This window comes from Pteropus medius, unplaced genomic scaffold (assembly GCF_902729225.1).
Source record: "Pteropus medius unplaced genomic scaffold, Ma_sr-lr_union100, whole genome shotgun sequence".
NCBI lineage: Eukaryota > Metazoa > Chordata > Mammalia > Chiroptera > Pteropodidae > Pteropus > Pteropus medius.
The window spans coordinates 30,425,538-30,443,613 of record NW_024354502.1 but is presented as its reverse complement, the minus strand read 5'-3'; the positions used below and the strand labels follow the sequence as shown (position 1 = coordinate 30,443,613).

The 18,076-nt window shown below is 36.1% G+C and overlaps 1 protein-coding gene and 1 pseudogene across 1 annotated transcript; one reads left to right on the top strand and one right to left on the bottom strand.

Moving 5' to 3' along the window:
* Positions 1–818: 818 nt before the first annotated feature.
* MBD3L1 (methyl-CpG binding domain protein 3 like 1) lies at positions 819–1,903 on the bottom strand. Its single transcript, XM_039853539.1, has one exon. It carries the CDS (start codon positions 1,804–1,806, stop codon positions 1,237–1,239), a length of 570 nt encoding a protein of 189 aa, XP_039709473.1. The 5' UTR covers positions 1,807–1,903; the 3' UTR covers positions 819–1,236.
* A 14,706-nt stretch (positions 1,904–16,609) lies between these two features.
* On the top strand, positions 16,610–16,728 carry LOC120595717 (uncharacterized; annotated as a pseudogene).
* Positions 16,729–18,076: the final 1,348 nt, after the last annotated feature.

Here is an 18,076-nt window from a genome sequence, read left to right as displayed (position 1 = left end):
CTACCATAATTGACTACTTAATATCTGCTAAGCAACATGATTGGCAAGCTCTGCATGCATTATCTCAGTTATATGCACTATCCTTGAGTGCTTTATTCATATTTTATAACTAAAGATATAGAGGCTCAGAAGTATTAAATAACTTAATGAGGAAGGAAAAAAATTACTAAGAACCTACATTAAATACCTAACTATTGTCGAAGAAAGAGTTAAAGACATCTTTAGACAGAAAGACAGACTCAAAGTTTACCTCCCAGTAAAGGACCAGTAAAGAATAAATATCAGGAAGAAGAAATATGAAATCAGAAAAACACAACAGGAAGAAAAAAATAGTGTATCTAAATTAGTATTAGTTTTAAAGCAAGACAAGAAAATACATTCTGACTAAAATTTCACATGATTATCACATGGGAGAACACAAAAGATCCAATTAAAAACAACTCTTTTTTAGGTAAGATATAAATACCATAGATACTGTGTTATTGTTTAATGCTTCGTTCTCAGAAACTGATAGATATGCTAGACAAAAGTAAGTAAAAACAAAGAGGATTTGATAATACGACACGCTCGATCAGGCAAATAGGCAAATCAATTCCAACAAGCAGTAACTTATTGTTAAATAGATGATGCTGAAAATGGTCTGTCTTGATATCATGATCCTCTGAATGGCATGTGAACCTTCATGAGTCATATTTCAAAACACATATAGATCTAAAAAAATGAAGGAAAGTATGGCATTTCATTATATGCAACTCTGAATTAACATGCAACAAAGAACAGAAAATAAAAGGCCTAGAAGTATATGTCTTATTTGAGAATATAGATATAAAAGCTATTTAATAAAATATTACTTTAGGGACTACTGGAATATTACACAAGAAGAATAATCCATTTTAACTAGGTAGGTCTGATTCTGTGACTGTGAGGTAAAACACTAAATAATTCCATGACTTTGATGACTCTCTGTTGACTTTAAAATACAAACAAATAACATACATATAAAGGAAAGTGCGAGTTCAACATGAAGAGGAAAGATCTCCTCACCTAAAACCAAATTTCTCACCTCAAAAAGATCACTGTCTGTATATTCTGTCATGCAAAGAAGTTTAATGAAGAAAAGCATTGGTATATTTTCAAGTTTCAAGAGCTCAAATCAAGAAAATATTATGGACACCACAGAGAGACACTGACAAAGTACAACGTACCATTTCATCTGCACCATCTTCTCTTTATTCCCTAGTGTTTTTCAGGATGTCCTTCTTGGCCCCTCACTTTCTCTGCCTCACTAGCAAGTTTGTCTGCAATCAATGCAATGGCCAGTCTCTCTCTTGCCATCTTCATTTTCTTTTCCTGTTTCCTGATATCTTTCTCAGTCACCAGAAATTGTTTGCAGAGGAGCTGTGGGATACCCAGACCAGCTCCTGGAATCATCTCTGCCAGTTGTGAGGACCCAGCAGGGGTGGGCATGGAGCCACCTGTGAAAACACCTGGCAGGGATTCACCTGTGCAACTAGGCACAAGTTTTTGCAAGGCTTTGGCAAGATCGAAAGGACTTAACAGTTGTCCTGTGCTACTGCAGGCCTGGAGTCCTTGCAGTCTCTTCTGCCAGCACACCTGTTGGGGCTTGTCCAAAGTTTCCTCCCAGTGATAGCATCTGACCTCATTGCCAGGGTGGGATGTGATTCTAGTAACTGGTCTCTTGAATATGTAACTGGACATCCTCAAAGGGATGGAGATGCTTAAACCCAGCTTTGGTTTAGATGGATTTACCCAATCATGATGCTTCCTCTGTGGAGTCTTGACCATTCTTTTACTTTTACTCTATAAAAATAAATCATGAAATTGAATCCAAATGATAAATAAAGCCTGCCTTCTTAGGACAATTACCTTGACTGTCTTGTACTTCCACCCTCTCTGTTTCTCTGGGGCTAGACCTGACCTGAATCCTGGGATATCATCAAGCCAATTTAGGTCAATAACAGAAAGCTCAAGATCAAAACACAGAACCCACTCCGGATAATTTTTCCTCCAAAATTTTGTAAGACCTTCTCCTTTAGAATATGATTTTATTCTCTTTTTGTCCTTGTCACTCTTAATTGTACAAGTCTTGGTACTCTCTCATGACGCACAGTCCCCAGTCTTTTTCTAAATCCCAAATCCTACCATTCTTCTGTGTTATGTGGTTAACCCACTGACCATTTGGTTTTTATAGCTTCTTTAGAGCTTAAATCAACAGTGATATTATCAACTGACCCACTCTTAGTGACTCACTCCAAATTCCCAGAAGTTTACATCAACTCAAATGGTTATGTTCAAAATAAATAATTCAGAAAATATATTCACCCACTACAAATTTCTGATTTTTGACATTTTTCCCTAAACACTCATATATTAGATACCTGTTCCTCAAGATTACAAGTTATGCCAGATCACCATATTCTTATCTTAATTTCTCCCCTCTTAGTTCTATCAATGAGAAGGCAAGGTTCTTTGGAAAAGATAGTCATTCTGGGAAAAATAGAAGGCAGCAGGAAAAGAGGAAGGCCAAATATGAGATAACTGACTCCATAAAAGAAGCCATAGGCTCCTGTCTATAGTAGCCGAGCAGGGCTGTTGAGGACAGGCCTTTATGGATATTACTCATTCACAGGGTTGCCAGGAGATGACTCAATAGCACATAATGCACACATTCCTGTAAATTCTAGATTCTATGGACTATGATCTCAATAATTCCCTGGAATAATCCAAAATTCCTTAGCATTCATCATATCTGCCTTGTAAAACTTCAAAACAAACAATCCTGATTATTTGCCATGCCATAACCACTGCTGGTCTTATGATAACTACATGATATTTTGGTACCACTGTAAACACAAAATCATCTGCATCCACTGGGAAGTATCTATACTGCCTGGAAAATTTCCCTTCTTTTTATGTGTTGACATGTTTACTCCTTGATTTTTCCCAAAGCCTGTTTCAAATTTTCTCTACTTTCTTTTTCTTTCATATATATTCAATACCCCTTAATTTTGCTGATATGTCAGAAAAATTGTGAAATTCTTCTAGATTGAAATTTTACTGCTGTAGTTGCCAAATCTGCAAATTTCTCTGAAAAGCTTCCATCGATTCCCAATTTCCTCTAATTGTTTTTTAAAAATTATTTTACCTTCTAATGGTGATCTTGACCTCATTTTTCTTTCTTATTAAGGTAATTACCCCAATATTCTCACATTGCCCTGTATTTTCAAACTCTCTTTGTGAACTGAATCCTTCCTTTAGCATTTATGCATTCACAAGTCTTTCCTAACAGAACTCCCTCACCTGCCCTTCCTGGACGGACTCCTCCTCAACACTGCTCTTTCTACTCCCTCCCCTTAGTCATGAACCATTGAAAAAGGTTATCTATATCATGTGTCTCCGGTCCTCACCTCCAACCGCCTCCTCAGACCATCCCACACTTCCATCTGCCTTCGTCATTCTAGGGTAAGGTCACAATGACTTCTTTGTTGCTAAACCCAACAGGAACTTTTCATTGTTCATCTCACATGATCTTTAAGAGGAAGACTTTTAAATATATTTGGACAACTTATTTATTTGACAATTATTTTACAGTTGTGAATATTATAAAATCCAAATACTGATCAGATATATTTGATAATATTCAACTTACAAAGTGAGAGTGAGTTGTAAGTGGAAAGTACAAACTGAATTTCTGGAACTCAGTACAAAAAAAAAAGAATGTAAAATAACTCATTAATTTTTACATTGACCATATTCAAAAATGATAATAACTTGGTTGTAATGGGTTAAAATATACAATTAAAATTACTTTCGCCTGTTTGTTTTTACTTTATTTAATGTGTCTACATTAAATTCTATAACATAGAAAATTAAAAAATTAAATTCTATAACATAGAGTGCTTAATGCTACTATTGGACAGTGCTGGTCAGGCCAAATGAAAATAGAGCCCACAGATAGTGGTCAGGAAAAATTTTTCCCAAGGCAAAGAGTCTTCCCTGACCCCCACCACAAGATGAAGTAAACACTCGTGCTCTCCCCCTCCAATGTCTCCTCTCCCCCTTTTCCCCCACCACACTCTAGCAAAACCATACATACTAAGATCATCCCAGAGTCCCATCAATATTTCTCAAATGTCATGAGGTTGCACTTGTACATTGTCTTAACTAGACTGATATCAAGAGAGAAGTCAGAAGTCAAGATGATTTACCAAGTAGGAAGAGCCAAAACTAGAGACTAAGGGTCAAGATTTTTTTGTGAATTCCCCTCTCCTTAGTTTCTGTTAAACATTCAATATGTTTGGAAAACTTTTTCAGGAAAGGTCATTTTAAAAATTACTTTATCTTTACTTTGTAAAAATATATAAAATATGTAAAGAATAATTACTCTAGCCAATAAATGCAAAGGAGATGATAGAACACGAATATCATTATTACTAAACATTATTATTACATTATTATGGATTAGTGAGTCAGTCAGGATACAGATGATATTAATTTGGACCTTATTAGGCCGATCCCAATAACAGTATCATCATACTGATTGCTTTATGCTATGATCTCTGAAACCTGCTGGCCCCTCCTACTATTTATCTATCAAGACCCATCAATCAGACTAGTCTTTGCTGACAAATCCCCTGGCTCCACCCCTTCTGATGACACCTGGAGAATCTTCCCAAATCCCACTTTGCCAGGGCACTCTTCTACCTGCCACTGGCCAGGAAAACATTTTCCCCAAGGCTCGTGCTCTGTGTGTGTCCAGCTCTGGGGGCGACACCTCTCCCTCAAGTAAAGAAAAATTGGGGTGCAGACCCTGTGGTCTTCAGGAATTAGCACAGGACTGGGGTTTGCTGACAAAGAGACAAGAATCTTTAGTGTGCACAGCTACCATGGTCCATGAAGCCCCAGTGATTCCTAGATAGCATTGAAGAGGAGGATGTAGGACAGAGAAGGTATGTTTGCGTGTGACTGTGCTTGAGAAAGCCTGTAACATGACACATGTGACACTCGTTATGCATTCAACAATGTTCATTCGCCTATTCTATCTTGTGAAATGTTTTCTATATACATTCGGGAACTAGTTACCCACACTTTGAAGCTAACAGTGTCAGAAGAATTTTAAAATTTTATTTGTAATATATGGATATAGCACCTGTGATATGCCAAGTGTTCCAAGCATTTTTCAAACATTAATATCTCCATAACCTTACAAAGTAGGTATGCTTATTATTATTGTCAATTGACAGATGGAAAAATTGAGATACTGGAAAGGGAAATAACTTGCCCAAGGTGAAATATCTAGGAAGTGGTTGAGATGTAATTTGAACGTCAGCTGTGAGCTCCATATTTTATGCCTTTAACTATTATATTCGCTCTCTAAAGACTTCACTTCAGTTTGGACTCAGAATCTGCGTTCTTTTCTGTCTGTTGGATGGGAACTCCCTCCGTGCTCTCCTACAGTGCCTCTACATAGGACAGCTCAAAATATCAGCACCTGCTCTCCCAGTTTCAGCAATATGGGGGAGAGAGGGAGAAGAAAAAGGAAGGGAAGTAGAGGGAAAAAACAGATGGGGAATAGGAAAGCGAACACAAAGTGAGTAAGATGAAAGTGACAGGCTTTTGTTAATTAAAACTTTGGTGTGATAGCCCAACACTTGGCTGTATTCTGTTATTCAGAAGCCAGTTATTAACTATGTAGTGGCTACACAAGAATGTGCACACCAGGAAGCAGGGACCACTGGGAACCATTGTGAAGGCTGCCCATCACATAGACTGACATGATGCCCTTGGGTCTGATTCTAGGTATAATAGTAGGCCACTGGAAGGTTTTATGCCAGTGGATGAAAATATCTGAATTTCCTTTCATTTCAACTCCTTAAAGGTGCAGACCTAAAAATGAGGCCAAGAGGAGCAGTGACTTTCCCAAGATCACATGGCTGGAACTCAGGCCCAATTTGAGTGGTATTCCATGCTACGTCCCATCCACCACTTTTTTGTGATTCATTCATCTTTGAGTTTGTGCATCAGATACGTGACGCCAGCCCACAGGTATTGTAGGTATTCTCATATATAGTAGTCCCCCCGTTATCCATGGTTTTGCTTTCCACTGTTTCAGTTACTCATGGTCAATCAAGGTCCAAAAATATTAAATAGAAAATTTCGGAAATAATAAGTTTTAAATTTCATGCTATTCTGTGCCACGTGACGAAATCTCCTGCTGTCCCATTCTGCTCCATCCCTCCCAGGACGCGACCTCTCCCTCAGTCCAGCATATCCATGCTCTGTATGTTCGCTGCCCATTAGTAACTTGGTAGCTGTCTTGTTTATCAGATCCACTGTGGTATCACAGTGCTTGTGTTCAGGTAACCCTTAGTTCCTTAATAATGGCCCCAAAGTGCAAGAATAGTGATGTTGGCACTTTGAATATGTCAAAGAGAAGCTGTGAAGTGTTTCCTTTAAGTGAAAATGTATGTATGTATAGGAAAAAACATAGGATGTATATAGGATTCAGCACTATCTGTGGTTTTAGGCCTCCACTGTGGATAAGGGCAAACAACTCTACTGCCAAATGGTCCCCAGAAAGGCCATACAAATTTATAATTTCGCCAATAACTTTTAAGAGTCGCCTTTTTTCCATCCCTTCACTACTATCACTACAAATGATCAAACTTGAAATTAGCTGTCAATAAGACAGGTGAAAAACAGTATCTCATGATTGTTTTCATTATATTTTTTAACAAAAATAGTATGTAATTTTAAAAATATATTTATTGGCCATTTCCACTTCTTTCTCAATAAAATGCATATTCAAACTTTTTGCCAATTTTTAAAGTAAGCTATTGTCATTTTTTAATGAAGCAGTAGGAGCTCTTAGGTTAATAAATCATGCTGGCACAGTGGGCTATCTATCTGAAAGAAAATAAAGGTAGACCCCTACCTGACACCAAAAATAACTGAAGAATTTAATTTAAAAAAAACCTATAAATCATAAGGAAGAATTATAAGATAATATATGTATGATTTCAGGGTGGGAGAAATTTCGTATGGCTAAAGACACCGTAAACAATATCAACAAATAAAAGACTGGGAAGTATGTTTGTAAATATTTGAGCAACCAAGGTGATGTTACTTCTTGAGTCCGTTTTGATGCTTTGTACTTTCTTAAAAAAAAAAAAAATCAGCCATTTCCTCTAAACTTTAAATTTAATGATACAGAGTTAAGCATAGTTTTTCTTAATTTTTAAAAAGCTCCATGTTATCTGCAGTTATTTTATTATTCCTAGTATTCTTTATTTTTGTGTTTTCTATTTTTTTCATGGTCAGACTTGAGGTTTTCTTTTTTAATATGTTAGGTATACTGATTTTATTATTGTCCGATTCATTATTTTCTGCTTTGATTTTCTGCTGCCTGCTTTTCATTTTTCTTTCTATTTCTACCGTGGAATGCTGTATTTCATTTATTTTAAATCTTTTGTGTTTTGCAAGAAATGCATTTAAGATCATAAATTTTCCACAAAGAAAACCTGTACATTTTAATACATAGTGCTCCTTTGCCATTTATTTCTAAATATATTCTCGTTTCCATTTCAGTTTTCTCTTTGACACAAGAATTATTTTTAAAAGTGTAATTGAAAATTATAAGGAATTATATTGTGAGAAGGATGTAATTTTCATGGGTAATCCTCCTTCCTTATATAACAAATACTTATGAATCCCTACTATGTGCTGAGTTGGGCAGAGGTGCATAAAACTAGCAAGTTAAGTGCTCAGTTGGGCAGAGGTGCATAAAACTAGCAAGGTTGCTGACCATACGGGGTTTAATTTCTAGCATTTAGAAAATGTGATCTTTATTGCTTCTATTTAAAGGAATTTATTGAGATTTTCTTTGTTGGCTAGGATGTAAACAAATTTTCTTTAAAAAGGAAGCATTTTCTCGGTTTGTTGAAATTCTCTCACTTGACCTTCATATCCTAAGAAAGTATTCAAGTCTCCTATGATTGTGTTTTTCTCAAGTTTGTATCTTCTCTAACAGTTTATGCTTTATATTATTGTGACACTGTCTTATTTTTGGTGTGTGAAGGCTGAGAACAGTTCTATCTTCCTGGTGATTTCATTTTATAGTAACGGATGGTAAACTTCTGTATTCTATTTAATCTTTTTGCCTAGAAGTCTATGTTGATAATTCTATTGATACCCATATTTTGCTTTGTTAATATTTATTATATTTGTGTCTATTTCTCTATTATCCACTTTTCTATTATTTTAAGTGTGAAGTCATTTGGGGAAAACAGAAAGTAGCTGGATTGTGTTTTTCTAGATTTCTCCTTTTTCTTTTGTTCTTGGTACTTTCAATTAGCTCTAGGTTTTCAATTGGCCTACATTGTGTAAGAGTTTGTTCTCTCTATTCGTATTGGCTAATGCCAAGCATCTAGTTCAGCGTGATACTGGCACTAATATCAAGACTAATGTAGACTGAAAAGACCAATTTCTCAGGCAATTATTTAGACTTCTTTTAATCAGGATTGTGTGCATTTATCCTGCACATCTAAACTCCCAAACCTGTTAAATACAAAAACATATATATGCATGTATACGTATGCAAAAGTTTCAAAGATTCTAAGAACTTTTCACCCACAAAGAGACCCTGAGTGGGAAGAACATATTCAACCAAAGTTAGAACTGGAAAAGATCTCCTACAGATTAAGCAACCTACCACTTAACACAGTTGGAAGTCGGGCAGTTGGGCGGGCATAACCTGCGTAGATGCCATCTGAAGAGTGCAAGGCCAGAACATATTTCTGCTTGACAAGCAGTGTGGGGTCGGGGACAGAAAATCTATTTTCTGAGTTAGAAGTGCTAGGTTCCAATCTTGGTCAAATCACTTACCGGTGATTATGAAGAAGCCATGATACATCTGCAGATGGGATAGTGGTACATCAGAGTTGTACGATATACTCTGTTTATACCAGAGTATTGTGGAATAAGAAAATAATGAATAAATGATTTAAATATGCAAAATATTTTAGAATTCACAAAAACATTTTCATACCTCATCTCACTTTTTCCTAACAACAACCCTGTTATGTTGGTATTGTTAGTATCCCTGTTTCACGGAAAAGGAATTAATTTCTCCAAGGTTCCTGAGTTAATAAAAACACAGATTCAGGATTTGAACCTAGTTTTCTGACTCTAAATTCCAGATTATTTCATGGTACCCCGCTTCTCGTGAAAACATTTTGAAAAACAAAAAGCACTTTGCAAATGTAAGAAACTAGTGTTAATTTTCTGGGACTGTGCATCAATCTGCAGAAGACTTCTGGGCTGTAAGCAGACTGAAAACTGAAAAGACACCTTAGAGATTTTGTGGTCCAGTCCTATTCAATAAACAATACTGGGACAATTGGCTATCCACATGGGGAAAGGTTTCACTTCCTACATTACACCATATCATCAAATTAATTTTAGGTGGATTAACTATCTAAATATGAAATGCAAAACTTTAAAGTTTTAGAAGAAAATACTGGAAAACATATTTACGTCTTTGGGATAAGAAAAGACTCTTAAGTAATGCAGTAGAAGCACAAACCATAAAGAAAGCTGACGACATTTACTTCTCATGATAAAGGACACAATAAGAAAAGCCAAAAGTCACAGCATAGACTGGAAGATATTTGTAATATATATAGCTAACAAAAGATTAATATATACAATATAGGAGCTATTACTACAATACTACTTATTTTATGATATCCTTGTATATGAAATGACATGGATATAAGGCTATTCAATGTAGTAGTTTTGGTAGTAGTAAAAATTGGAAACAATCTAAGTAATCATTTCTAGGGGACTGGTTAAGTAAACCATGGTATATCCATGCAACAAGATTCTATGTGGCTGAAAAAGAGATCCAGAATCTTATTTATGTACTGAAATGGAAAAATCTCCAAGGTGCATTTGTTAGGTTAAAAAAAAAAAAAAGCTATCTGTTATGTTTTCTGTGCTTTCCTATGTATTTGAAATATTTTATAAGTAAAGATGAAATAGGTTGTTATGAATAATAGATTTTCTCCACTGCACAAAGAATTAAGAAGTCACTTAATGAAGTCCTGTGAGAGTGATATAGCCCAGCAATGATAATCAAATGGTGCAGGAAGTGGGCAAAAGGTGATTCCCCATAAGGCTTAGGAGTTGTTCAAGGATGGTAGGACTGCTTGAGAATTCTCGTCCCCCGTTCCCATAAATGGTAGTAGAGTGGGGGGAAACGGAGTCTGTCAAGCTCTTGTGTCACTGAAGGAAATGGATGATGATAACAACCACTCCCATTGGATTTAACTTTATAAAAAATGCAAGCAGTACTCCTTAGAGCTGTAGTGGCTATTGTCTCTATCTGCCCAGCCCTTTCCCATTTGCATCTCTGATTACAGATTGTATTCCCTACCCTGGTTGGACCAATCTTAATCGAAGTGTTTGGTTCAAGGGGTAGACACATGGCCCAGTCACTGAGGTTTTAAAACACAAAGCTGGGACCAAGATGCTATCATTCTATGCTAAGCTGGAGTTGGGTAACTACGAAGCTTCCTGCAGCTCTATTTCCTGCCACTAGGAGAAACCCCATCTGTAGGAGAGAATAAGGCCAAGGACACAGAGAAGAAAAAGGAGAGAGTGGGCCACACACACACCTCTCAAAGTAGTGCTGGAATCTGTGGACCTAGCTGGTCATTGGAGGGTAGTGCCGTTTTCAGTTATAGAAGCCTGATGAATTCCATGCTATATTCCAGACAAGATCTTCTTCCTGAGTTTCAGACATTCGAGCTTCCTATAGGAATTTTCACCATCGTGTTCCATGAATACATCAAACTCAGTATGTCCATGACATCCTCTTCACTCCACTTCCACCTAACAAAAATTTTCTACATCTCTTGGACCAGTTAATGTAATTATCTTTTTCACAATTATCTGGATCAGATGTCATTCTAGACTTCTTGGTCTTTTACTCTAATTCCTACCCACCTGCAATCTAAATGGTCATCCCTTCTCTCAGACATGCTCATTGCTAACATTCTTTTTAAAATCTGCAATGTTATTTTGTATTGCTCCTAGTTCCTCACTGAAATTTTTGAGTTCACCTTTTATCCCCATCAGTGTGGTTGTCTGTTAAATCCACCATCTGGAGTACCTGTGTTACTGTTATCTGTTGCTTCTATTGGTTCTCATTCATATTATCTTGTATTCTTATGTGCCTAGTTATCTTTATGCTAAGAATTGTATTTAAAAATTATGTATAGAAATAATTTGAGGTCTAGGATGTTATCTTTCCTCAGAGATGATTTTAGTTCTGCCAGGTGCCTGGAGGCTCAGGCAATCTGATTATTCTAATCCAACTTATAAGTTTGAGATTTTTAGGAATGTCCACATGATTCGAAGCTGGCCTAAATAAAATCTGTGTGTGAGGGATTGGTTTACTTCTAATTCACTTTTACTACTAGAGCCCCAATCCTAAATGCAGGTTATTTACCAGAATGCTCACCCTTCAAGGGCACTGAACTCTCAACTTTTGTCCCACTGGTCCCACCAGGCCAGTGGTGCTTAACTGTTTTTATTCCACAAGTCTCTTTGGCAATCTGATGAAGCTATGGACTTCTTTTCAGAACATTGTTTTTAAAAGCACAAACTAAAATATATGGGCTTTATAAAGAAAATGTATTATATTGAAATACAATGATCGAAACATTTAAAAAAATTTTGTGATATGGTAATTTCTGTGCTTCTTTATTAATGCATTAAATAGAGTTCTAGCAGCAGGTCCAATATTGACTGCAATTTAGAAAGTGATGAATGTAAATGACATTTTGAGATATCTGCAACTGTAAATGTGGTAAGAAAATATCTGATTTCTGTCAGTGACGAAAAGTCACAAGTAGTACTGCTAATATTACTATGGCTTCTGGCCTAGATTCATAATAGAAGGTAAGTCTAAGCTTCATTTAGAGGTTAGTGAAAAGATGTAACTTTTTTCTTAACCAAGTTCACAAACACCCTGAATTGAACGGTCTGTGAATCTAGATTTAGGGTTGCTGGATTTAGCTGTTGGAGGTGCTGCTCAGTCTCAGCTACCACTTTGCCTGGGCAAATGTTGGATTCTCCTTTCTTTATCTCTGTCTTCTCCTAGATTTTCGTGCCACAGTTCCTCAGTAGCTTGTCGGCTCTTTGATGTTTTTAGAAAAATGCTTTTTACATTTCATCCAATTTTTTAACTGTCTCCAGTGTGAGTAGACAGGAAGCAGAGGTGCCTGCCAGCTCCATTTAATCTCTGCCTTTATGTACACAAGGTCATTATTTTTTTTTCACCTAGATTGCCTGAATAGCCACTAGTTTCTGACCCTCTAGTCTGACCTCCATTCTCCAGTCACTGGAGGGATTTTTCTAGATGCAAACCAGATTTCTAAAATGTAAATCTGACCTTATTAGATCTTAGCTTAGTCATTCGGAGGCTCTCAAATGTTTTAGGGCAAAATCCAAATCCTTTAGTAAACCTGACTCTTAAGACTTATATGTAATATCTTTTTTTTTTTTGTATTCCTTTTTTTGTAATTTTTGTTTTTAATTATAGTTGACATTCAATATTATTTTATATGAGATGTATGAAATAGTGGTTAGAAATTTACATAATTTATGATGTGATCCCCTGATTAGTCTAGTACCCACCTGGCACTATACATAGTTATTACAATATCATCGACTGTATTCCCTATGCTGTACTTCACATCCCTGTAACTCTTTTGTAACTACCAATTTTTAGTTCTTTATCCCCTCACCTTTTTCACTCAGCACCCAACTCCATTCCCATCTGGCAACCACCAGTTTGTTCTCCGTTATCTATGAGTCTGTTTCCGTTTTATTTTGTTCTTTAAATTACACAATAAGTGAGATCATATGGTATTTGTCTTTCTCTGGCTTATTTCATTTAGCATAATACCCTCTAGGTCCATTCACAATGTCGGAAATGGCAAGATTTTATTTAATTTTTTTTATGGCCAAGTACATTCCATTATCTATATGTACCATATCTTCTTTATCCAATTGTCTATTGATGGGCACTTAATTTGCTTCCATATCTTGGCTATTGTAAATAGTGCAGCAGTGAACATAGAAGTGCATATACCTTTTCAAATTAGTGTTTTGGATTTCTTCATATGTCTTATAAGTCTCCTATAAGACTTAGAGAAAATTCGTAAAAGATGAGAAGCGGCTGTCCCATACCCCAACTCTCATCCTATGCTCCTGCCTTGCCCAACATCTTGGAGTGTCCATAATGTTGTATGTGAGGTATAGCCTCTGTGCCTTTGCACACAGTACTTCTGCCCCAAACAGCCATCTCTACTTCTCTCCCTGGCCTGGTAAACTCTAGTGTTTCAAGTCTCAGCTCAGGCACCACCCACTTCTGAGTAGCTTTTGTGATTTCTTTGTCTTTGGAGTCCTTCCTAGGTTCTTTCATAATACCCCATGCCCATTCTTACTTTTATAAAAGCATATTATTCTGTGATTTGTGATCTTGTTCGTTTCTTTCAGTAAACCATACACTGCTTCAAGTCAGGGACTTTCTTCCTCTGAATGCACAGCACATACCACAATTTCTGACCCATGTTTACCAAATTGAGTGGAGTTATACTTGGCATGCTACTATTTTTTTTATATAAAGAATAAAAAGCATTCATTTGAGCAAAAGGAGTTGCTGCCCAGGAGTCACAGATTTGGATAGTAATCTAAACTGTGTTCCCACTACTATTGTTATTGTGTCATTTACTTGACCTATTCATTCTTTCTTAAGTGCTGCAACTCTTGCCATCATTTCCACTTTTGCTTATGTGTCTCACTTAGAAATCTGTATTCTATGAAATGGCTCATTCCCAAAAATGTTTTAAAAACTGGGAACTCCAGATTATTAATATATGCCCACGTTACTACTATGTACTTATGTATCCTTTACTTAATTCTTCCCCAAATTTGGGGCGATTTTTTAAATTAAGATAAAATAAAATAGTAAACTTGTTGGATAAAAAAGAGATCAGAGACTATTTAAGGAAAGACCCAGGGCAAAGTTATAGGAGGCTGGGGTGAGGCAGTAAACATAGTAATTGGCTCAGAGCTCCCTCATAGAAGCTATAAAAGGGAACCAACAGTCCTCATCTACCTGAGAAAATGAATCATAATAGTCAAAAGAGACAAACTTTTACTTGCACTAAATTCTAAGAAGGGTTTATTACATGGATCCTTATAAAGAAAATGACTAGTAATTTAATTGATAATGTCTTCAACTGTAATTTTTGGAAGACATAGAGATGTTATTCACCTGGCTGTGTTTTTGCTAAAAGGAAGGAACTAATATATTAGTCCAGGGATACTGCCTTCTGGTATCAAGTTTGATACAGAAGTAAAACTTGGGGAAATAAGAGAAATGAACACTCTTAGTTTCTCTCATTTCATTTACTAAACTGGTAACTTGTTGTGATTAGAAGCCTATATGACTAAGTTCACTAAAGTGTAGATATATGATGTTGTCTGGAGATTAGAAAGCTTTACATACCACAAGATGGCAAAATTGATAATCTATTATAAAAATGAAGGATGTGAACTACAGTTTGACTTAGACTGAAGGCCAACCAACTTGTCTGGAGGTTCAGGGGAGCCATGACTGCCAACATAGCAGAGTGGGCATCAAAAATGCTGTGTTCGTTAACAAATATAGATGAGGCATATGCCGTTTTTCACTGTTATTTTCATGATCTACTTTGGAAGTTAGATTGTAGGCATACCCAAATCATCGTTTGCTCCAGTGTTACAAATATAAAATTATGTAGACTTTACTTTCCCAATGAATTTTGGTGGGATTTTAGTAAAGATAAAAGAGTAAATCTATAAGTATAAAAAGGAGATTAGAAACCATTTAGAGAAAGAGGAAAAACAATTTGGCCAGGAAATGGTAAATGGTGAAACCAGTGCTTACCTCCTAGGGTTGTTATGAGGATTAAACATGGTAATTCATGGAGAGCAATTTGACCATTGTCCAGGACAGATGCTCAATGAATATTAATCTCTTTTACCCCTTCCTTTTCTGTAGACAATGGATGGCCACTGAAGCTTAAGAGAGGCAATGAAATGGTTGGAAATAAACTTGAAGAAAATTATAGGTTCAGAGATAACAGAAGCAACAATTTGAAGTTTTAAATACTTTGCGTTTGAGCTGGAACAACTTTGGGTCCCAAGGAGTACCCCACTGAAGATTCTTAAAACATTCTCTCATACACAAAGGTTTGAAACCAAGAAAATAATTTCCTTCTTAGTCCTTACTGTTCAAAGAAAACTTTTTCCTGAGCCAAACAATTTCATATTTTTAGATTTATTCTTAGGGAGTCTTCTTAGGATTCACTGTAAATTCCTTGGGTGCAGAAGTAGTTTTACTTTTGCTCTTATTCTCATAGAACCTAATAGAACTGGACAAGAAGGAAGGCTTAGGTAAATGTGTGCTGAATTCATTTTGAATGGTTTTCCTTGTCTGCACAAGTTAGGTAGCATTTGTAAGCACTGAGGTATGTAGAACATGATCTGCTTAAAGCAGAAAATACTCCTATGTTAAGGAAAATGCCACCTCCTCTAAAGTAGTAGCTCTAAGATAGTAGCAGTGGTTACTTCCTCTAAGGAGTCTTTTTGGAAGACTGAACTTAACTCCAGTGAAGCTATCATTACTCAAAACATTTCTGGATCTTTTTTTCCTTTTGTGGTACTTACTTGCAGAGTACTGCCAGGTAATCAAGAGGAGGGACTCTGGAGCTCTGGGATCACTGGGTTTTGAACCCCATACCTCCTCTACCTAGTAGCTATGTGACCTTCAGTAGATTAGTCTGTTTTCTCATCTATAAAATGAGGATGTTAATATAATCTATATTATAATTACATAAAAAAATTAAAAATTGATTTGTAAACACCTATATGGTTGGAACTGTTAACTCTCATACAGACATAAAATGAACATGTACCAAAGATTTTATTTAACTTACTGTTTAATGAAAGAACCAGGAAAATTAAAAGTAGCTCAAATGAAAATTTGGCTTTATTCTCTGCAGGACAAAATTCATTTTCATTGCCATGGATAGGAATTATTTACACAGCAACAGTCAGGAAACATTCTCATTATTATCAGTTTTCTATCAATTAATTTCTACCTCTAAAGAGTTGTAAAATAGCCTATTCAAAGACACACGTGCATACTCTATAAGGATGAAACATCTCATTGAAAGGACAATAATCTTCTTCACTCATTCCAGGCCTTTCATTTTTCCTTGCATCGGGTTGTTGTGAAGATTTACAAATTTATCTACTTAAAATATAGAACAGTTGGATTCATAGTAAAATACTCAGTAAATATTAGACATTATTATGCCTTCAGAATCTATAGTACATTCCTTTGAATATCTTCAGTAGTTGTTTTTCAGCCATGAAAGGGATATTCAATTTTTAAATAGGTAAGTTATTTGAAATCAAATTTGTTAAATAAGGAATGCTGATTTTGCTTTTTAAAAAATGAAGGTTTTTAGTGTATGGCCATGCCACCCTGAACAAGCCCAATCCCGTTTGATCTTGGAAGATAAGCAGGGTCAGGCCTGGTTAGTACTTGGATGGGAGACCACCTAGGAAGACCAGGTGTTGTAGGCATAAAAAATAAAAATAAAAAAGAAGGGACTGTAAACTGATAAGGTCCTTGCAATCTGTGAGGTCAACCAAGGGTTGCCTCACCTAAAAATATAAATAAAAATAAAAAATGAAGTTTTTTGACAAGATGAGAGCACTTTCAGAGTTAGTTGACTAGATACATTTTAAAAAATAACTCTTAGAGGATTCTGGGAAGATGTCAGAATAGCAAGCACCAGGAATCTGCCTCTCTACCTATACAACAATTACACTGGCAGAATCTGTCAGACATAACTGTTTGAACTCTGGAGTCTGTTGAAGGCTTACAACTTCCAAGGGAAGATCTAGATGGCCAATTGCAGCTAATTTTGGTCAATTTTAGCTCTTAAGAACAGGAGCAGCTACCAATCCACCAGCCCTATCATATGGCAAGGGTTCCTGGCACAGCTTGCACACAGCTTGTGGGAGCCATGGTAGGCAAAAAGAACCCTGTCCTCCAAATATTGGGGAACTATCTGTGCTCTGATCGCTGACTGCTTTTGATCACAGAGGTAGCAGCCATTATTGTTGTGCCTCCCCCAAGTATTGCAAGCCCTTTCCCCTCTGGTTGAAGTGACTTTCAAGTGATTTAAAGGCTGGTGCCCTTTCTTTTCCTCTGTATTTTTCACTTTTTCCCCATTCAGGAGCCAGACGGAAAGACTAGGACATTCAAAAATAACTTCATATACAGAAAAAAATTAGAAAGTGATTGCGTATGTCCAGAGAAAGGCTCAGAAAAGACCTGAGACGATTTAAGTTTACACCTAAAGCTGACCTTTGGACTAAGACAGTTTATAATCATCATCATCATCATCATCATCATCATCATCATCCCTCAAAAACAATAAACAGAAAAATAGCAAATCCTGGACAAGGGGGAGAATCTGATTTCCAGAGTTACCATATTATTAGATTCAAATGCCCAATGTTCAACACAAAATCACAGGGCATACAAAGAAACAGCAAAGTGCAACCCATTTGAAGGAAAAAAAATCAATAGAAACTGTCCCTGAAAAAGACCTAATGGTAGGTATACCAGACAAAAACTTTAAAACTTTATTAAAGGTGCTCAAAGAACTAAAGAAAGATGTGAAAAAAGTCAAGAAAATGATGTGAGAACAAAATAGCAACATCAATAAAGATATAGAAAACCTAATAAGAAACAAACAAAAATTCTGTCTTATACTATATACAAGAATAAACTCAAAATGGATTAAGGACTTAAATTTAAGACCTGAAACCATATATATTCTAGAAGAAAAGATAGGCAGTAAACTCTCTGATATTGCTCTAGTAATATTTTTTCTGATATATTTTCTCAAGTAAGGGAAAC